The 22,817-nt window shown below is 38.0% G+C and overlaps 2 protein-coding genes across 9 annotated transcripts in view; both read right to left on the reverse strand.

Moving 5' to 3' along the window:
* The window catches only part of flnba (filamin B a), an 85,144-nt gene extending 73,719 nt beyond the window's left edge, over window positions 1–11,425 (reverse strand). For both annotated transcript variants that reach the window (XM_084395091.1, XM_084395090.1), the window contains exon 1: window positions 11,005–11,425. In XM_084395091.1, the coding sequence (XP_084251217.1) occupies window positions 11,005–11,296 (292 nt within the window). In that variant the 5' untranslated portion in view covers window positions 11,297–11,425. The remainder of the gene's footprint in view (window positions 1–11,004) is intronic.
* Window positions 11,426–15,472: 4,047 nt separating this feature from the next.
* slmapa (sarcolemma associated protein a) overlaps window positions 15,473–22,817 on the reverse strand; it is a 68,698-nt gene continuing 61,353 nt past the window's right edge. For 4 of the 7 annotated variants that reach the window (XM_084394468.1, XM_084394466.1, XM_084394470.1 and 1 more), the window contains 2 exons: window positions 21,110–21,244; window positions 15,473–17,853 (listed from right to left, as the gene is read on the reverse strand). In XM_084394468.1, coding sequence (XP_084250594.1) covers window positions 17,761–17,853; window positions 21,110–21,244 — 228 coding nt within the window. In that variant the 3' untranslated portion in view covers window positions 15,473–17,760. Of the gene's footprint in view, window positions 17,854–20,109; window positions 20,198–21,109; window positions 21,245–22,817 lie in introns of all 7 variants that reach the window. The other 3 variants (XM_084394469.1, XM_084394467.1, XM_084394472.1) reach the window with 1 other exon arrangement.

A 22,817-nucleotide genomic window follows, 5' to 3' on the forward strand; every position in this document is an offset into this window, starting at 1 on the left:
GGCATTTAGAGGCTTTTGCATCTGAACTCTTCATATATAGATATATAATGCATAGACGTATACATGCATATATATAAAATGATATATAGGCACATGTTTCTAGAGCAGCAAAACATCAGAGTGATTTCTGAAGGATCATGTGACACTGAAGACTGGAGTATTGATGCTGAAAATTCAGCTTTGCATCACAGAAATAAATTACACTTTAAAATATTTTTAAATGGAAAACCGTTATTTTAATTTGTAATAATATTTCACAATATTACAGATTTTAATCAAATAAAAATGCAGCCTCGGTGAGCATAAAAGCCATTTTTTACAAACATAAAAAAAAAAAAAAAAACGTAATGCAATGTACAATAATGAGAACATGGAAAAGATGTTTTGAATTAAGAATGACATCAGAGTCAAAGCATTTGAAAAATGTCTAGGAAGAGGTTAAAATGCGCTTCAGAGGAGCGTGATTGTGCAAGCGGTGCGTCTCGATGAGATCATCGCACAGTCTCAACACAGATGGCATACGTTGGGAGTAAATTATTAACTTTAATCACATACTGACCCACTGCATGGGTCTAAAGAACAGCAGGACGGTGAAAGAGCGAGTGCTTACAGAACGACACAGAAGTGTTAATGTAATCCAGAACATGTAGGCAACCAGACACGGCCACGACTTCTGCCTCGAGGAGAGAGAAGGCCGCTCACTTTAAGAAAGAGAAATTGCTTAGGCGTGCGTTGACGTCAATTACATTGTTTGTTTCTTTTGCCGGTTACATTGGCCCCCGAAGGTCACAGCTTCATCACAAACAATGCAATCTGACCTTTGCCACCATGCAGATGGGAGAAGCATTTCCTGCGCCGACCTAAAAACACTCCTCTGTCGGTGAAAAACTCGAATCATGTGGTCAGACTTAACGTAATGGAAGACATGAATGATGACAACGGCTAACATAGCCCACATTGAAACCTGTGCAGTGAGGAACGGGGTTGTTTTAGGCAAACTCTCCTCCTCTGGCTCTCCGGCTCGTTTTTAAACGCAGCGTGACTGAGAATATTATTGAAGAAGAGAGTTCTATAGCAACCCTGAAACATTTGCTCAAGGTCTCGCAACACTTCTGTACGTGTTCATTTTCCATGTTCTGGTTTCATTGTTTGGACTGAGGGCAGAACGACGGTATCTGGGATGCATTACTGAAACTGTGATGCCATCGATTCTGAAGCACAAATGTGTGAGTTCTGCATCAGCAGCTTCTGGCTTTAGTGCGAGGAACTGAACTCTTTGACTAATTACTGGTATTGGTTAGTGATGCATTAGTGAAGCACCACATCTTGTTGCTTCTTTTAGAGTCCAAAACAATAGCGGATTCGTTAGGAATGTACCACACGAACCCATGTGTGGATTCTCCAGGCTTCCAGGTTCACGTTGAAGACTTCCTTCCGGCTGTTTCGCCCATCCGGAAGTAAAAACTCATTCTCCATAAGGAAATTGATTTTTAATGATAATTAAAAGCCTATGGAAGCTCGGTTCCGCCACAGAATAAAACATTTTAAAAGATAAAATGTGACTTTTTAGGTCTCAAATGCGAGTTTACATCTCACAGTTCTGACATCTTTTCTCAATTGCGAGTTAAGTCCAATTCTAAGGAAAAACGAGACCTGACTTTTTTTTTTTTTCTCAGAATTGAATTACTCACAATTCTGACTTTTTAACACAATTGCCACTTTATTTCATGCAATTCTGACTTCATATCTCCCAGTCGGGTGTTATAAAGACAGAATTGTGAGATAGTCGCAAATGCGAGAAATTAACTCGCAATTCTGACTTTTTCTCAGAATTGCATGTTTTTATCTCACAATTTTGACTTTAACACACAATAGCGACTTTATATCACGCAATTCTGACTTTAACACACAATTATGACTTTATTTCATGCAATTCTGACTTCATATCTCCCAATTGCGTGTTATAAAGTCAGAATTGTGAGACAAACTCGCAATTGCTTGAAATAAACTCGCACTTCTGACTTTCTCAGAATTGCATGTTTTTCCTCACAATTCTGACTTTAACACACAATAGCGACTTTATATCACGCAATTCTGACTTTCTCAGAATTGCATTTTTTCTCACATTTCTGACTTTATAACAATAGCGACTTTATATCACGCAATTCTGAGAAGAAAAAAAGTCGCAATTACCTTTTTTATTTTTTATCGTGTGGCAGAAACAAGCTTCCATAAACGACAGACCTACTTTGATTTCAGAGGTTGTTAAATGATGGTTTATGCTTTTGTTGAAGCCAGCCTTTCACAACATTTAAACCGGTTTAACTAGTGAATTCTTGGTGAAAAACTACATACACTAAATGCACATTTTGCAATGCATTTAAAATATTTTGTTTAGATCGAATCAACAACTTTAAATGAATAGTTTTATATTTCTCCATCGCTTTTGATTCAATTATATCATTCGCAACGCTTCACTGGATTGTAGTTCTTTTCCTCACTAAAGCCGTTAATTTCACGGTCTTGTACTTCGTCTTTTTGTCTGATTTTCAAATACTTTTTAGCTTCCAATAAAAGTTTGTCATGTTGTGATTCACCTTGTTGCTGGTTGGTTTGCTTCATGCCTTATAATGACTTATGGAGGGGGAAATGCTTCCAGAAACAACGGCACTGAAATCCCTCAGAAACGTAATTAGCTGTAGAATTTACAATTATGCATTTAGCAGATGTTTTTACCCAAAGCGACTTAAAGCAATTCGTCAAAAAGCTCACAATATTCATAATTTACAATTCCGGATTTATTGGACAACTAGATTGGAAAGCAAGCTAGACTAGATGAGAAATGCAGAGAAGATTTTGTGATTGTGTGAATAATAAGAACGAAACATATGCAATTTATTTTAGCAGTCATTTTCTGAACAATCCCAAATTCTGATGGGAATGATAATTTCTTCTATAGAGTCAGTTTCAGTGTCTTCCTCTGTGTGTTCAAGGGTAAACTAAGGCCAGCTCTACACAGATCCAGTACAACAAGTTCAGAGAGTTTGGCTTTGTGTACAAATCAGTGCCGGGTCGGATAACTTTGGGAAAACTAGTGCGGTCACTCACACGGAGGCGTTTCTCGGCTGCATTTACCTGTCGCACACGAGCCAACATTAGTGTAACAAACAAACAAAATGAATAAAGCCAATTAATTTTTTTTTTTTTTTTTTCTGATAAAAATTGTGATTTTGAATTGTGGAAAAAAAGAGCTCCAGGTTTGCTGTACTTGTTTTAAGGGCTGCACAATTAAAATTGTGTGATTATTATTTGCTTATAATAAAAAAATATATATATAGAATTTATTACTAAAATCACAACAAGCCATAACATGATTTCAACCAGTCAACAAATTATTTGACTGATGAGGTTGACTAGCGAGTTTATTTGGACTCACTGCTTAAAAGTTGAATCATATGCATATCTTTATTTTCAATATATCTAAAAACATATTAAAGCTTATAAAGGTCAACTATCACTATTCGACCTCATGAACAGTCTAAATTGTAGGACAAGTCAATCCATAAACCCATCGTAACAAACTACTATAGGGCTGTGCAATATGGACAAAAATAAATAAATATAAATTTCTCCAACACATACTTCCGTATCATGCGTTTCTGAAGCCAGCTTTATTGATAATATTTGCGGTCACCATATCTTTGCATATACTAACTTTTATGGGATGGCAGATATCGATTACCTATGGAGGAGTGAGCCAGCTCTCGAATTTCATCAAAAATATCTTAATTTGTGTTCTGAAGATGAACGAAAGTCTTACGGGGTTGGAACAACATGAGGGCGAGTAATTACTGACAGAACTTTCATTTTTTGGGTGAACTAACCCTTTAACAGCAATAACGCATTCGGTGTCAATGGTCCCTCCTCAAACGATAGTTTGACAGGTCTTGCAAATAAACTGGCTCTGTGATCATCTCTCCTGCATCCAAAATATTGCCAATCCACAGATGTTGATTTTTAATTCTGCCTTGAGTTCCTTCCATGTCATAACAGTAAACCCACTGTGTTCTGTTCTTACACTAGATTTAGGTGCGCTGCACTCAGATTGGCGGGAAAAGTCATGGTTTCTGCGCAATGCATTCAAATCGCACATGCATTTCCATTAAATCGCCCTAGTAACTACACACACTGGTTGCAAAGAAAAAAATCTTCCATTGAGATAACCATTAAAAAAAAAAGTGTAAATAACTAAATTAAAGCAACAAAGCACTTTTCCTCTGCGGTCCCCCTACAGGTTGGAAGCAGAATTGTCCATTACCGCTGTAGTAAATAATTTAGCCTACTGTCGCACGCACGTTATTTGTTTATCCAGCACCGGAAATAACAATGTCCACAGACAAGGTAGAGTATGTTGCATGATTTTATGAAAGTATGATGTATTGCGACATCAGAAACGAAGAAAAACTAAATGACATTATAACGCTTGCCGTAAAGCAAGTCAAATTTGTAGTTTCTCACGTCTCATTCGAACTACAGATCCGCGACCCGATCTGGCAAACTAGCATAGTGCGGTTATAGCCGATAAAGGGCCGCAAAGCGAATGCAGAAGTGCCGTTCACCCTGTTACGAGTTGATGAACCACTGAAGCGATTTTGGAAACATTATTTTAAGGTACAAAAGAATCTTTGGTGTTGCTTTAAAATTTGCTGGAAAGAGCCTAAATGGCATACTGATATTTCCAGGCCTTCTTGCCTCTCGCAACCCAAATCCAAGCTGGAAACGCTGAGTCTTTTGTCTGAAGAGCACGTCCACACCCTGAACATTTGATCTGCTCGTACAGCTGCCTGTCAGAACAACTCCTGAAAACTTTCATTTACAGAGTGAAAGAAGCAAATGCATGATGATACGGCTGTGATTCACTGCCTTCTCACCGTAACCCAAACCCTTCCACGGTAATTCATCCCACGAGCTCCCAAAATCCTTCATTTCAGCCACTGCAGGTTATCCTATAGGCTGCCGAGATCCGCATAAAGCCAGGAGGGAACGTTTTAAACCAATGAGGAGAAACTCAGAGGGATCAGCAATTTAAGACGAGCAAACCTTTGGCTCACCCGTTCCCGCTACTGTTTGCATAGCGTGAAGATTCGGCATCTGACAGCCGACCGGCGGGAATCTCACACACACACATACATATACACACACACACACACACACACACACACACACGCTCTGTTCTGGGCAATGGAAATAAAACGAGAACCTGGTAACCACCTCAGACTCGTAGAGAAACATCTGACGCTTTTCCATTGGCTGTTCGACAAGCCAAAGATCATTTAGAGACAAACGGACTGGAGCGAAACGTAATGAGAAGAGACAATCCAACCCACAAGGACTGACTTAAAGTGTTTGTTTTGTTCCGATTCACTTTTATAGATCTACAATGGATTAAACATGATACTGAAAAAAGAAAAAGAAAAGAATGAAATATATGCATTTGTGAAATTAAACCATAATTTAATGCTACTCAAAAACAGCCCAAACTAATTTCTTTCAACTCTCTGGTGGGGAAGCTGGCGCTCAGAAAGACCACAGTCGAAACTGGTTTTTAATAATACGCTTTTCCATCAGGCTTTGCCCCGGGAACACTTTCAGATGTCTTAATTTCTCAGAGGGGTCGTTTTAAAGTTTTAAATCTTGAGCGACTCGGACCACTTCGGCTTTTGGATGTCAGCTCATGTGTGACTAAGTCCTTCACAAATGCACTCCAAAAATCCCTGACCTAGTCTTACCGGCAACAAACAAGCAAGCAAACATTACACTGAAACAAAACTAGGTTTTAGCCTTCTGCCTGTTGCCAACAAGAGAAGATCCCTGTGGTTTTCCACCTAAATAAAAGCTTGTTTAATGCTTGAAAATGAATTAAGATTAATATTACTATTATAATTTTACAGTTGTGTTGCAAGTGAAATATCTATTATTATTATTATTATTATTAAATCTTATTTCACCGTAAATTAAAGCAGCATTTAAATAAATTATTAAAATTATTATTATTATTATTATTATTATTATTATTATTATTTTTATTATTATTATTATTAAATCTTATTTCACTGTAAATTAAAGCAGCATTTAAATAATTAAAATTATTATTATTATTATTATTATTATTTTTATTTTTATTTTTTTTATTATTATTATTATTATTATTATTATTATTATTATTATTATTATTATTATTATAAAATTTTTCTTAAATGCTAGATTTTTTTATTTTACATCATGATTATTATATATTTGGCCCAAAACTAGGATTTATATATCAATGTCTATGTAACAATAATAAAATAATGAGAAGACCTTGCAATACAACTAATAATGATAATAATAATAATAATAATAATAATAATATAAAAATAATAATAAACTTTTTTTTATCAATATTTTCTGCCCAAAATTTTGTAGCCACAATTTAAGGTATTCTTCATGTCCAAAGCACAGATACACATGCAGCAAAACCTCACTGAGAACCAAAACGTGACCGAACTGAAAAAGCTCCAGTCGTCTTTGTTTATGCAGAACTTTTCTTTGCAGATTAAAGTCTGTGTTGATCTCAGAGGGAGGCCGCGGCGGCTTGTGGTCCGCCTTGTGATTAAAGGACATTAAACAGCAGTGAATTCCACGAGCATGACCGATCTGCTGGAGAATCCTATTTGTTGAGGTTGAGAGCAGAAGATGCGAGCGGGAACAAGCCCTCCACATCCGTCAGGGTCAAGCCGTCGCTGAGCCGCTGGGTTTGGCAGGAGGACGACAGCTTCGATTCGAGCAGCGAGATGAACTTTTGCAGGACCTCAGCCTGTTAGCGGGATTTCTAGACGGCTACCGTTAGAAAGGGATGCACGATAAATGGAAATAAAAAGACAATCATGATACGGCTGTGCGTGTGCATTATCAAATCACGAAGGTGGAGTTTAATTAAACGCATGCATGCGCTGCGTGTTTCAGAGTGAAGCACATCACGGGTGTTCATTTACACACGAGCAGCTCATGACTCAGTGTTTTCGGGCTCTCGGTTCACAGTAAATGCTGCTCCACACAAACTCTGCATCTGCTCTTTTGTTTGAGTCGAGTTTGAGTCGCTTATCACATGCATTTGGGAATGAAACATAACCATCTCCCCACATTTGTAATAAAACCGGCTAACCGGCTCAATGAGGTTTCAAGCCAAAATTAAAGCTTGTGGTCTATCATTTGAAAATGAATGCATTTAATTTACTTAAACATTCCTAGTCTTACTGGGAATGATTCATGCAAGCTAAATAGGTTGCGGATTACACCGGGTTTAAGTTGCATGCTAAAACACCATCAAATGTGCGAATGTGCATCACCTCCCTAAGCACAGACAGGAAGACGACGCTTAATCATTAGCACTGACTAATGAGGTCATGCGATGATGTCAGCACACTAAGGGTCCAAGCATGTCCTCATCCCACACCTCTCTAATGGAAAACGACCCTAAAGACACTTTCTTCACCGTCGGCATGACTCCAATCACGTCTTCGGCCGTTCCTTCCCTCAAACTGTGAGAAAGTCAGGACAAACGTCAGAGCGGAGTCATGGTTAATCGACTGACTCAAGAACCACCATCAGAACATCAATACAGCCACCGGGTCTAGTTCTGGAGACCACATGATGATCAAAGACATGTTTTGAAATGAATTGATACGGTATGGAGCGATCATGTCAAACCACACTTGTGGGGGCCCGAGGGAAACAAAATGTGGAAACTGGTTAGAAACATGCCAATACTTGGACTTATGAACTGTGCAATCCATGCAAAACAAGCCATTACACCACTTCACACAGAATCAAACTCAAACTGTCCGGGCCAATCGTTCACCCAGTTGACAAGGCCGTAAACCTTTCCAATTAGCCCTCGTCTTTCACATCAGAGAGAGAGAGAGAAACAAAAACCCACACAAATGAACTCCTGTGAGATTTACGGTCAAAACACCAGACAGACGGTGTGACCTTTTGGTGTTTATTTATCTGCGAGTTGTCACCTATCTCTGAACACGTCTGGCCTTTGAAGCGCTGGAAAGTCTGGGCACTGCCCTCACGATAACACTTTCCAAGCGCATCTATTTCATGTGTCTTTCAGGCCCGGTGGAAACGCCCATCGGCCGCTCCTGGTCGGGAAGATACCGTCAGTCAGGAAGTGTCTGTGCAAATCCCAAACCAGAGAGGTTCTACACACACACGTCCTGTGAACACGAGCAATGCCGTACTGTGTGAAAACAGTCTCTTCACATGACTCATGAGGAATTAAATGAGCCCAAATCAGTGTGACAAACACACTATAAAAAACAACCTGTGAGTTTCAGAACTCAAAACTTCCTCCACTGTCCAAAAAGATCATTTATTGAAACTTAAACTTCAAAAATGACTCTATATGAACTGTGTTAAATCTGTATAAACTGTTAAATCGCACAGATGAATGCATCAACACAACATGCTTTCTAAAGCATCACAATGACAGAAATTAGCAATATAATTAAAACATTTACACAATGAGATCATATTTTAAAATAATTTATTAGTTCTTATTTTTTGACGGACATGATGATGACATGCACATTAGGGGTGAACAGTGCTTGATTTTTTTGGTAATTATAAAGTGTGCTGGAAACGTTCAAAATGCTTTTTGTGTAGTTCATTATACTTATTTTATTGCTTAAAATAAATTACATGTTACCCAGAGACTGACATGTGTCGCAAATTCGTTGACTTTTGACTTTTTTTTACCAGTAAAGGAGTAGTTTTGATGCACAAAGTTGTTTTCATTGTCTCTTATAACAAAAATATTTTATTTAAACCCATGAAAATGCAGATCCTGTTGTAAATAATAGTGAAAAATCACTTTAAAACGGTTGTTCCATTATTACCCCTTAGCAGATTGACTCTATATAGTGTGTGCGTGTGCGTGTGCGTGTGGTCAATCTCTACATGACGGCCCCATTCACCACATTCACTAATGTTTTCTTATCTTGGATTTGTTCTTAGCTAAGAACAAAATCTACGCACACTCAAGAGCACTCTTACGCACATTTGAGGGATGACAGTTTGCCCCAAATAATTGGTAACTGCATTTTATTTAATTCTACAGTTGTTTACAATGATAGTATTTTACTGTAATGCATTTCTGATCATTTGTTGAAAAAAATAAATAAATAAATAAATAAATAATCATAGTATGTGAAGACACACCGCCGTCTGTGCGTCTTTTGGACATTCTCCAACTCCTCTTGCACACGGCCCTGAAGCGTCATGTCCTTATATGGGAATTTGCGGGAGGTTTTCTTATGCTAATTAGGAACAACTGGCACACGCTTTCAATTACGAAGACGTGTGATTCATCAATCCTAAGAACACAGGTGAGAACAGGAGGTTTAGGAGGTTTTTCTTAGGAGGTTTATTAAGTACAAAGGTGAATGATTGTGAAAATTGGTTTCTGAGATGACACACAAACACAACAGGAAGTCGATCACGCCTTATATTTCATCAGAAATGTGACTGATGATGATGTAATTTATTTGCTAGTAAGGCAAGGCAAGTTTATTTATTTTTTAGTAAACATATGCAACCAGGCAAGAAATGCAAGGAAATAAAGCTGGGCGTTGCCCTAATGTTTGCATGCATTTTGCGATGAACAATTGATTGGCAAACACAGAGGAAGCGTCCAGTGTCCCGACTGCACAGGTAATAAGCACCTGTTCTGAGACTCAAGTGCAGATTAAAGCATGTGCATAATCTATTCCCAGCATTGCATTACACCAGCATGTAACGCAACCGAGACAGCATGAGAAATCCTGAAAAAAGCCTCAGGAAATGCAGGTCGATGCCTTTGGATCGGCTTCAGGAATGTCACAGGTCAGTGAAAGCTGTTTGGCAGCAAACACATGGTTGTGAAATGAAATTTTTAATATTTAAGCCTCTGGAATCCTGAAATTCTCTGGATTTCTAAAATCTTAATGAACACAAGAATGCAATTAATGATGCAACTTTCTCATGCCAGTCCAAATAAGGACATACGGCAGAGATAAGACGGATAATCGAGAGGGAATCAATAGACAATGGACGGGCGTTATCTGCGGAGAATGAATCTCAGCTCTCTGACACATGCGCAAAATACTTTTGGTTGATGTCGCAACTTTGCAAACACACTTTAAAGATGTTGAGAAAGAGAAGGCTGGGAGGAGATTAAACAAAAGTATACTTACTGAATATGAATATGAATATGAATATATATATATATATATATATATATATATATATATATATATATATATATATATATATATATATATATATATATGAGAGAGAGAGAGAGATACAATAGTTGTCTAAAACAATGTCAATATTTGCCCCAATTTATTTTATTTTTTTATATATAAAAAAATAAAATAGTATTACCATGATTATTTTAGCTCCATTTTATATTTCTATATAGTATCTTGGAGTAGCCTACAAAAAAATTCTATGTATTACCATGTTTTTTTACCATGTCAGGCCCATTTTACATATGCTTTGCCAGAGTAAAATCAATGCATTCCTTTTAGAGCCATATAAATACCATGGTATATAAATATAATAATTCTTCAGCACCATGGCATCAACATCTGATTGTAAATTTCTAAGATAGAGACAGCTTATATGTCACTGTACACACAGAAATTAATAGGAATAATTGAATTTGAGTACTTTAATATACAGTAGGCTATATCAACGTACCACGGTATTAGCACATGACACCAGCTTCAGCCAAAGTGCAATGGTTTGGTTTATTTTAAGCAAAAATGTCGTGGTTTTTAATCTGGCTCATACCATATAGTAACTAAATGCCATGATACATTAAAATGAATGATACACTGTAGCATGGCACCGTTCAGACGCTCTAAATAAACTTTCTCCACACTAGACAGCAGAAGACATCGCAACACTCACCGATGGACACGAGCTTGATATTCTCTCTGTCCAGAAACTCGAGCGCCACAGACACGTTCTCCAGCTTCATCTGTCTGAAAGTGGGTCTGGCGTGGTATTTTCTGTACATCTTCTTCTGGCTGAGCACCTCGAGCAGCGAGATGAGTCGCAGGCCGTCGCTGAGGTCCAGCTGCAGGTCCGCGACGCGTTTATTGACGCTCTTCAGGTGCTCGTTACACCAGCGAGTGAACGTGTTCTGCTGGATCTTCTTCCACGGCGCGTCGTCCGCTAGGTCCTTCTCTGTGGCCGGCATGATGCCTTATTAATACTCGTTTGTTTTCTGTTTGATAACTCGGGATATGTCTCGTGTGTATCTGTGCGGCGCGTGCGAGGAGTGTGTGTGTGTTCGTGCGCTCCTGTATTCCTGAACTCTTTCCCTCTCGTGGCCGCGCCTGCGCGCGCTGTTATATACGGCACGCGGATGACGACACCTGCGCACCATCATCCCCAGCATGCGTTTCTAAAGCCCTTCTCTAACCAATCAGCTCTGAGAGATCAGAGGTAAAGATATGGGAAGAGATAATAAGAATAAACTAGATAAATCGTTAAAACGACTAATAGTGTTTCTGATTGTGTTTGCGCACACTGTTTTTGTAATGTATCTTGGAAAATGACATGTAAATAATAAAATAACTTATTTCTTATTGTTATCCAGACAAATAATACATAATAATGAAACAAATAGGCGATAGAGACCAGGGTTATTAACTTAAAAACCCTCTTCGTTAAATTAAATTAAATAAAAAAGATTAAAAATGAAAAGTTTAGACCAAATAACTGAAGTTAGTTTCAGTTGAAGCACTATAATAGAAATAATAAAAAAAGTAAATCTGAAATAAAAATCAATTAAGCATATAGAATACTAATAAAAATGACAATCACATAACAAAAGTATTCAAAATTAAAATGAAAAGTGAAAATATACAATTAAAAGCTATAAAAAACCTACAATACTTTATAGATTATATTTAAATAACACTACCAGAGGTGAATAATATATTCTCATGATTTATCACATTTTTTCTTTTGTCAAATCAACGTTGATAATTTATGTGGTTCAGATAACATGATATTTTGAGTTTCTGTTGATTAAACCAATCTCTTTCATTGTATTAACTACAATTTTTAAATAAAATGAGAGGGAAAAAATCCATAATAAAAGATTAAGAGAAATGGTAAAACAAATTAGATCTAAATTCTATACACAAAGAATGTATTTTTGTGTTTTTCCTGTGTTTTTGTTCTCATGTGTTTTGTATTGGGATCTAGATGATCTTTACTGGTTGTAAATATTCTCCACATCTTATTTTCTGTGATAAAAACAGCTCAGGCTCATCTAACAGATTTCAGATGCATCTCAGTAATGGACACTTTTATGATTTGCCAGACAAAATGCTTCCCACACATTTGGCAAACTCCTGAGAGCTACACTGACTGCTTTGTTTGGTCTCGGAGAAGGTGTCAGCGACGCTTTGGGATAATAGCAGAGTATCCAGACGTTTTCCTATCCGTGTCTTTCCTCTCGCCCACTTATCCTGCACGGATTCCTCTCCACCTTTGCTGACGGGAGTCTTAATGATCACTCCGGGATTCTTCCCTGCAGATCTGCCATCCTGGATCTTTTCCCATGCATACAGTCCTGGATCAGCATTAGTCACCATGGGTGGATCAACATTGCATCACACTTTTGCATATAACAAGAAAGACACACATCTGTGATATGACAGCAGCCGAGCTGTTCAGTTTGAGAAACAGAGTTTGAAACAAAGCCAAACTTTACACGTCTAAATAAAGACAATTTTGGCATCACTTTACCGTAAGGTTCATTGGTTAACATTAGTTAACTACTTTAGTTAACATGAACTAAGAGTGAGCAATACTTCTTCAGTATTTATTAATCTTTGTTAATATTAATTTCAACATTTAATAATACATTATTAAAATCAAAGGTTGTACTTGTTAACGTTAGTTAATGCACTGTGAACTAACATGAACAGCTGGATTGTTATTAAATAATATTAACAAAGATGAATAAATACTGTAACAAGTGTTTTGCTCATTGTTTGTTCGTGTTAGTTAATGCATTAACTAATGTTAAATAATGAACCTTATTGTAAAGTGTTACCAAGAGTCTGGCCTGTGATCATCGTCTTGTGTTTTAACCTCAGTGACGCTGATGATAATGACTGAAGCAACCAGATTTTCATCACAACCTCCCATCTTTCTGAGCTGAGTAACGCGCCTGAAGCACAGATTACAGCTTGTGTGTGTGTGTGTGTGTGTGGTCTGCTTCCCCGTCTGTCAGTCTGGGCTGAACCCATAACACACCGTAGGTACGGCTGGTTGCATGTGATCTTTGATAGTGGCATCATATTTCCAGGTGAATATGAATCATCAAGATGTTGCTAGACAGTATTAAGCATTATTCATTGTAATGGAATCATCCATGCAGAGGCACATTATCTATCTAGAGGACACACAAATTCATCTGTAGTGTATTCCCAGACCTTTTGATGGCTTTTCCAGTCATTCATTAGTAGTGGATAAGATTATTATTACTATTATTATTAGATGGATTTATGACATGGAATTATAGTCAGTTTCAGAGCACAATCATTTGAGGTTTGTCTCGTGTTAGCTAATAAGTTTCCCTTTTTATATCATTAAGTAGGCTATACTGATTCATTTCTTTCTATTTGTTTCATGTTTGATTTAAACTGACTATTGCTTTATGTTTTTCTCAGTGTATGATTTATTTCAGATGCATATATTGGATCAGTTAGGCTATCTGGTTTTCTGCCAATGTCCTTTTGATCTTTTAAGTATTATTCACTGATGTGTTTGTTTCTGGAGAACTGAAGCATGGGCAGATGGGTCTCTAAAAGTGTTATGCAAATCCTTGCCATTGCTAAATCATCGTGATTAAAACTGTCATTCCTTTATCAACTAATATAATTGTTTAATTATTGTAAGCTGATTCCCTTTGCATCACCGTCAACTAAAAGGCATTTTAAAGCTACACTGTGTAACTTTTAAGAAAAAAGTTATAAAAGCGATTTCCCGCGAAATCCGTCCCGAAAGCTCTGAAAAGGAGGAACGTCATGGTTTGGAAAATGACATTTTTTGCACTCTATCATAATAGCATTTTGTTTTTGGTTATTTTAAATAAAAATAAAAATATTTTCCGGCATCACTAAAATGAAGTTAGGAGCAAAAATGCCACCAAAATTAATAAGAATGCCTCCAAAATTCAAGATATAGGCCTTTGGGTCAAAAATGTCCTTGTATGAGCTCTTGTTTTTAATATTTATAACAGGCCATAGAGTGCCGTTTCCCCGAATATCAGCACGATTGCAAATGTGATAGCCTATTGATTTCATACAAGTTCAATAAACAAGTAGTCAAAATGTTAGGTGACGTTCATTTTTAGTCTTAGTCATTAAGTCAAATTTTTAGTCTATTTTGCATTATATTTCGCCAACAAAACTAGTTCCAAACACAGTGATGTTTCGTTACGCCGCGCGTTAATCGGTTAATCTATATAGTCGAGAGAGAGAGAGAGAGAGAGAGAGAGAGAGAGAGAGAGAGAGAGAGAGCTATCCCAATCCCAGACTCTCAAGTATGAGTAACAGACAGTGATAGTAATGGCTTGAGCTCAAGAACAGTGCGATTTTAACTCGATACGCCGGTGTTTCACAGTGAGTGACGCTGTATGCATCTCAGGACGGGTGTGTCGAGTGTTATCAGACTCCCTGTCATCGATGATGTGCTGAGTCAGAGTCAGGGAGGGTTATACTGGACGCCCACATGCCACAGTCATGTCAAAGCGACTGAGTGTGTGTGTGTGTGTGTGTGAGTGAGTGTGTGTGTGAGAGGAGAGTCGATGAGGTTGCAGACAGCTGCCACAGGCCTTCCTTCACAATGTGGATCCATGTTTCACTGCAATCTCACGTTTACAGATCTGTCCTGACTTCCAGACAGAAGAAGAATTCAACAAAGGTATTCAAGACATTACACACCTTAATGTAATTGGGGGGGGGGGGGGGGGGGGGATATCAAGGAGATGTGCTTGAGAAATAAATCTTGTCATGAGAATATTTTATGGTGCCTCATAAATTCCAAAGATGCTTCATAATGCACAGAAAACACAAACATAACACAAGCTTCTAAAAAAGCTTTTGCAAGGTCTGCCATCTTGTGTCCAGTGCTACAAACAACATTTCAAAACTTTTGGGTGAAAACATCAAAATTACAATACTAGGTTTTGTTTAACAAAGTTTGCAATGTATATGATCGCAATGATTTGTGCTTCTCAGCTTGCTAAGAAAAATAAAGTACATATTTAAATATGCTTACATCAAAAACATGATGTAGGAGTTCTGCATCAGTTAATAAGTTGACCAAAAAAAAAAGAATCAAACTAGTCAAGGAAAGTGAAATTGTTTTATTGAAGTCATGCACATCACACTTGTTAGTGCAAATACCCTTTTATCTGTATTATTCTATGTTTTTACAAAATAGAATTCTGACAATGAACTATCTTTGATGTTCAAAACAAAAGTGTCATTCTGAGCTCTCAGTTCAAGAAAGAAATTAAAAAACAATATTTACGAACAAAACTATATACAGGCAGTGTGCTGTACTGACTTGGGTTGTTGAGTTGGTGACCAGTTTAAAGATCTCTTTTCTCAAAGGCCCTGAAAAAAACACCAGGTTTTAGCTTTGATTCTAAACCGACGACTCAACGCTATCTTTGCATCGACAGAAGAACAATACAAACTTCAAAGCTTACAAAAAAAAACCCCAGCGTTTAGCCTATAGGTTCAGTTACGACCTAATGAACAAGTTCCACGTCTCAAAATTTGCATTTGCAAGTAAACCCCCTCTCGTGTTCAGCACATTTCAAGAAGTATCAAACATGCATTCTGAACGTGGAACCAAAAAGCAAGCCCAAAAAAAAAAAAAAAAAATTTTGTACATGTTAAAAACGCATCTATAAAAGTACATTAAAATGAACGGGAACGGAGAACTCGTATCTCGATGTAAAACAAGGAAAAGGCCAATGCATCATATCCTGAAAACTGGCTCCAGCAGCAAATTAGATATGACCAATATCATTTATATCCAATTTTTTTTATTTTGTGACTATAACATATATTTACACACAAACATTCATACATACATATTTACAAACGGCCTATGAGCATTCTTCTACCTAACGTGAAGGACGATGTTCCAGACGGATACTAAAAATAAAGTCCATCATGCTGCTTGAAGAATGCATTACGAACCAAACGCTGTTTTCAATGCAAGAGATCAGTTTTATAAAGCTATCCTTTTCTGTGCTACAAGCTTTGCTTATTTTTTTTTTTTTTTTGCATTCGTGGTCAAATCCATGTTGAAGCGTTCAATGGATTTTTTTTTGTCTTTCCAGTAAAACAACAAAAGATGCCAAAACAAAAGTCCTTGACACGCTGAACCAGACGAGTTAAGCTTTTTTTTTTTGTTGCTCCAAGACTGTTTATTTACAGCACAGCAGACAAATGTGAACCACACACACACACACACACACACACACACCAAACACATCATTGGTTAATTCATCTTCCTCCAGTCTCAAAGCAGCTCGCACATCCAAAATTAAACAACTCATTCTGTTCACCCCCAAAATAATTAACTCTCCCCCATTTCTGTGCTTCATAGGAGTGGACTTGTGACGCTTCCACCCATTTAAAATCATTTCCCCACATTCATTTTAAAGCCTTTGCATCCAATTTCATTCTGTAAGAAGAGACCTATTTTACAGGTAAGGCAGCAAAATCCCAGAGCCTTTTTCAGGAGGTACTGTAGGAGTTTCAGTACAGAAAAGACGGGCAGGAGCCGTGAACTCAACTCTAAGTCCGAACAGCAGGACAGTGTGTTGGTAAAAAGCTACAACATTTGTTTTTTTTAATGTTTTTGTTTTTTTTTAGGTCAATGCTTCATTCCATTTGCCATTGACCACAATCCTACATCGTCAAGAACGTTGAATTTCAAAACCCATCTAAATACTTGTAGTGTGTCTCTGACGTGAACATCTGCTTATTATACATGATACACGAGAAAACAGCCATAGAGAAACAACGACATCACTGTGCTAGAAGCATGTCGGATTGAACACACAAATAACAGCACGGATGACGTGAAATTTAGACTTTTTTTTTTTTTTTTTGTCCATTCAAGATCGAATTGATACGCTGCATGAGTGGAACAAGAGTGGCACTTCAATGTGAACTAGTCCTAGTAGTAGTTAAAATAGGCACTTCGCCCCCTCTGTGCCCTAGAGTTCAGATTCTCATTTTTGGCTGTACATCTATTTTGGTTCACCACATCTAACATGGAAAAGTGTCTGACAGAAAACGTGGTACCCCATATCCAAGAAAACAAAAGAAAAAAAAAGAACGTTAGACCTAGTTTAGGCCATTTTAATAATCAAAAATGCAGATAGATTATTTATTCTATAATATGCATTAGAACTTTATTCCCTCTTTCTTTCTATACTATATACATTTGCATTTTACACAGACATTGGGGCTGTAATTGTCAAAACGAGAGGTATTACGTTCAGATTTATGCCATGTGCCCCGGACTAAAACTGACATTGGGATTGGGATTGGACAGAGGGCCGCGCCGGGGACGAGAAGTGGTAGAGACGAGCGTTGTGATTGGTTGATGTTCTCAGGAGGAGCTCTTGGAAAAGTTGGGATAAAGCACCACTGCTGTCACTGCGACCACTGCGGCAACCACCGGCATCCAGGGCATCCATCCGCTCTGAAACCAGGAGGAGGAAAACACAGCAGAGCGATTAATAAAAGGTCATTAGACGCACCAGAGCAACCAGGACAGAAGCACTGGAGACTGGAGCTAAAGAGACAGAGAAGAGAGACCTGGGTGATATAGTAAGAGACAAGAGAGTTCGAGAAACACACCAATAAACGGAGAGAAAGAGGGAGAAGAAAGGAAGAGCAAATATTTGAGTGAAACTGGGAGAACCAGTTACCTTCACAGGAGTTATAAAGCAAATAAAAGCAAACACGACAGTCTTTCTTTAAACTTAAAGAAAGAAAAGATGCGTTTTAAAGGAACAGTTCACTCGAAAATTACAATTTAGATCATCATTTACTCAATGTTGTTTCAATCCTGTGTGACTTTCTTCTGTGGAACACAAAATGTGTATTTTAGCAGAATTTTCATGCTGCTCTGTGTCAATCTCTATAAAGCAGGACAAAAAAAGACAAACCTTTGAATATACATTAATAATAATGGTGTCTAAACTCCTTTGCTTTCATATGTTAAACTATAGAGCTTTTAAAACCGCTTAATACATGAATTTGAATGAAGCTTTTGAAAATGCAGCTATTTTTTCTCTCAGATTAAAGGAGAACTCCGGTCAATTTTAACATTGAGCTCATTTTTTTGTACATTTGGAGTGCTGTCAGTACAGAGAACAACGACAAAAATCGGTGTTGCCTACACCGTGTTATCCTCTTTTTAAAATTTGCACCCTGTTGACTTCAATGGGGCAAGTTTTAAACCTGCTTTTAGCCTCTTAACATCCTTGATGTGTCATTACAAGTGCACAGGTCATGTGAGTGATTCCTTCGGAGTGAACGCGGGTGAATCTGACTGCAGTAGATGTGAAAGAAATATATAAAAAATTATGTTTATTCAGCCAGCGCACATACCTGTATTTACATCCTGTTTTCGGTCGAAGTCCACAGTAGTCGATTGTCGAGTTCACGCGCGTGATCATAGGTACTAAACCTATGCGCGTGAACTCGACAATCGATTACTGTGGACTTCGACCGAAAACAGGATGTAAATACAGGTATGTGCGCTGGCTGAATAAACATAATTTTTTATATATTTCTTTCACATCTACTGCAGTCAGATTCACCCGCGTTCACTCCGAAGGAATCACTCACATGACCTGTGCACTTGTAATGACACATCAAGGATGTTAAGAGGCTAAAAGCAGGTTTAAAACTGGCCCCATTGAAGTCAACAGGGTGCAAATTTTTAAACGAGGATAACACGGTGTAGGCAACAACGATTTTTGTCGTTGTTCTCTGTACTGACAGCACTCCAAATGTACCAAAAAATGAGCTCAATGTTAAAATTGACCGGAGTTCTCCTTTAATGCTATTCACATGGGCAGAAAATATGGAAATCCATATAAATATGGTATAAAAAAATGCTGATAAGGGGGAAAAAGCACCTTGAAAGAACTATACTGTGAACATACTGTAATTAATAGGGGCTCTCTCAACAGAGGAACATAATATTGAAATAATATTGGCGGAAATATGCGCTTTTTGGCGTGTTTTCGCAGTTCGAAATGGGAACGATTTTAGTTATAGGAACGCCTATTGTGGGGACTGAATGAGCTCCTACTTCAGAGTTGGGTCTTACCCAGCACAATAGGAACTACCAGTGATGCAAGTGTACGTTGACTAACCCTAATCCTACCGACTTAAATTGTTATTTTCAGTTTGACAGCCGCTGATCCCTTTATGCTTTCATTGTATGAAAATAAGCAGCATGAACTTTCTTCAAAACCTCTTCTTTTGGTTCTTTGAATGATAGTAAGTCACACAGGTTTGAGACGGCATGAGGGTGAATACATGACAATGGTAATTTTGGGTGAAATATGCCTTTAATTTCATGAAAGTAAAGAAGAAAAGCAAACAATGATGATGATATGAAGACCAAAATGCCCCAAAACAGAACAAAAATAGAGAAAGAATCCAAAATCCCCAAATGCAAAGATTTATATGACCATTATGGTGATCCAAGCAAGACAGACAGTTAATGTGATTTGTTAGTAGTAGGTGATTCTGGGTGGACGAGGAATCGGTTAAGAGTTCCCCACATGTTGCCAAGCACCAAGAAGGGATTTTGGGGCGAAGCGGGTGCAGAAATGACGAATGAGAGTTTGCCATGCACAGGTCGTATATATGTGATGATATATACAGAAGTGGATATACAGGAGACACACAAACACAGACTCAACAGGAGCGTGTGTACCTTTCTACCACAACTGGCTGAAGCACCAATACAGCAAAGCCAGGAATAGACCGATGAAAATGGCTTGGACAGGCTGCAATATGGATGGCTAGAGGAGGGAAGGGATATTACAAATAAAACAAAAAATCAATCGTCAAACTATTCAACGGAAATCAGGCTGGGGAGTCGAACAACTACAACAAACATACAAACACAAAAAAGGGTCATAAAAGGGTGCAGTGGGAGGAACCATTGATAAAATCAACATAAAAACAAAAACATCAGACGCCCCATAACCACAAACACACATCTAGAAGCATGACATCAGGAACGAGGAGAGTGTTCAAGGCATTAATAACACACAGGAAAGGGAAAAACTGGTTATTTGCACTCAACTAAATATATCTACAATCTGTTAAATTCGTGGAGTGATCGTGACTCCAATCAGCAGTGTGTAAGGGATTGTGCGAAGGGAATTGTGGGATACACTAAGGTGATAATTAAGGTGTTGTGTAGCAAATTGTAAACCCCAAAAATTAACAAATGGCCAAAAATCAGCAACTAAAAGTGTTAAAAAACTTATGATGAAAAAAGGAGAACCTGAAAGTGAAAAAGTCTTTGAGGGGTTAATATTTTATACAAAATGGAGACAAACATCAATATCCAAAAATGGAGCAATTCCAAGACGGACCTCGAAACCCTAACGAAACCTATTGGGCATTTTTGTTTGAATAACAAACCATGTGAATGCACCTGTGATGCTCTCTCTAAAGTGTTGCACCTGAAAATGTTGGTGTTAGCAAAGAATATTTGCTAACAACTCACAAAATCGTGCCGTATGCGTGTTCTTCTGTGTTTTCCAGAGCCATGCAAAACAGCGAAAGTAAGATCCATCACTGGTTGCTGACGACCGCATTAAATGGCGTGATGTAAACGACAGCTAATTAAACGGAGTATAGTATAGGCTGAAATGCAGCGTGTTGAAGGTTTGCGAATGAAACGTGCTGGTTGCGAGACTCACAGCGCTGCCCTTCTCTTGCAGGAGTTTGAGGTTGACCTTGCACTGTTCCAGCTCATCGTTGATGGAGCATTTCTCCTGCTCCGTCTGTTCATACCGCTGCCGGAGATCTGACAGCAGAATCTGAGTGTCGTCGTACTAGAGAGAAAGAGAGAGAACAACATGCAATCATTAAAAAGTGTTGTAGTCCAACCAGCAGTTCTCATCACCCTGTTTCCCTCGAGAAATACCCAATAGGATTTTTCCATAGGTTTTTGGATTATCACCAAAAAACAAGCTCTGTAATAGGGCTGGATGATTAATAAATCACAATAAAACCCGCACGCGATTATTTTATGCGCAGCTTGTCAGTGGAGTGGGGCTGATCGGTAGTAAATACTGCCCCATTTCAACGCCAGAGGGCGCTCTCACGCAAACCCGCTAAATATGCCCCGCCGCAGAAGTACAATAATGCGCATCATTCCAGGAAATCCCTATCGCTGTAGCTCAGTGATCTCAAACTCAATTCCTGGAGGGCCACAGCTCTGCACAGTTTAGCTCCAACCAGCTCCAACTCACACCTGCAAGGACGTTTCTAGTAATCCTGAAGACCTTGATTAGCTGGATCAGGTGTGTTTGATTAGGGTTGGAGCAAAACTGTGCAGAGCTGTGGCCCTCCAGGAATTGAGTTTGAGATCACTGCTGTAGCTGAATACACAGAAGAATGAAACGCTTTGATTACTGCCTTATTCTGTGTAAGAAAGCACATCATCTCACAGAAGGAGGAGCTCAGCTGTCGTTATGAAGTGAGTTTGGAGTAAATGCATGTTATTAAATGTTGTCTGTTGTTGGACAAGAGGTTCATAAATGCTTCTCATGTTTCGGAAAGATGTTTGACGCGTGTTGTTTTTTCAAAGGCACATTATAAGGGACTCAAACTCACAGTGCGTTCAGATGGAGCAGCGTTTACAGAGCCGTACATCAATGACAAACCGCATAAAAAAAATAATCGTAGCCTTTGCGATTAGCAATCGCGATTTAAGTGCGATTACAAGTAAATTTCGATTGCCCTACTCTGTGATCAACAACATGTTATGATACTGAAACTTTGTCCATAAAGATAATTATCACAGATTAACACAACTTTTGAAGCCTAAATACAGTCACCAGAAGTAAAAAGCTAAAGGTAAGCTAAAAACGACTACACCACGGTCACACGAATTCAACGTCACCAAGCTTCCGATAACTCTTTCAGTTTTTAATAAAAAATAAATAAATAATTGAATTCTAATCTTTGAATTAGAATAGTTTATAAGAGCATAATAAGCATAACGAGGCTGTAAATGCGGAGCGTGATCGACAGCCTCTGTAGTCTCATTTAGCCACTTGTTAGCAACCGCCTTTTTCAAGACACGTAACAACTTTAAAAAATAATAATAATCACGAGTGGGGTAATATTGTCATAGAATAAAAAGTCAAATTGTCTTGAGCTTGTGTTCACCTCAGACTTTATTTTTGCCATTTAAAGTCGTCATGAAATCAAAATGTACCCTATTTACTTTGTTAGCGCCCATTACTAGTCTTGTGGTGAACAATCAATTAACAATTAAAGTTAATACACACTCACACACAAAAAAAATGGTTTGTCGTGGTAATCTTTAAATACAAATTTTAAACATTTACTTCCGCTCAAGAATGGTGTTCCTTCTCTGATGACGTCAGTTTTCCATAA

The sequence above is a fragment of the Rutilus rutilus genome (genome assembly GCF_951802725.1).
Source record: "Rutilus rutilus genome assembly, chromosome: 22".
In the NCBI taxonomy this organism is placed as follows: Eukaryota; Metazoa; Chordata; class Actinopteri; order Cypriniformes; family Leuciscidae; genus Rutilus; species Rutilus rutilus.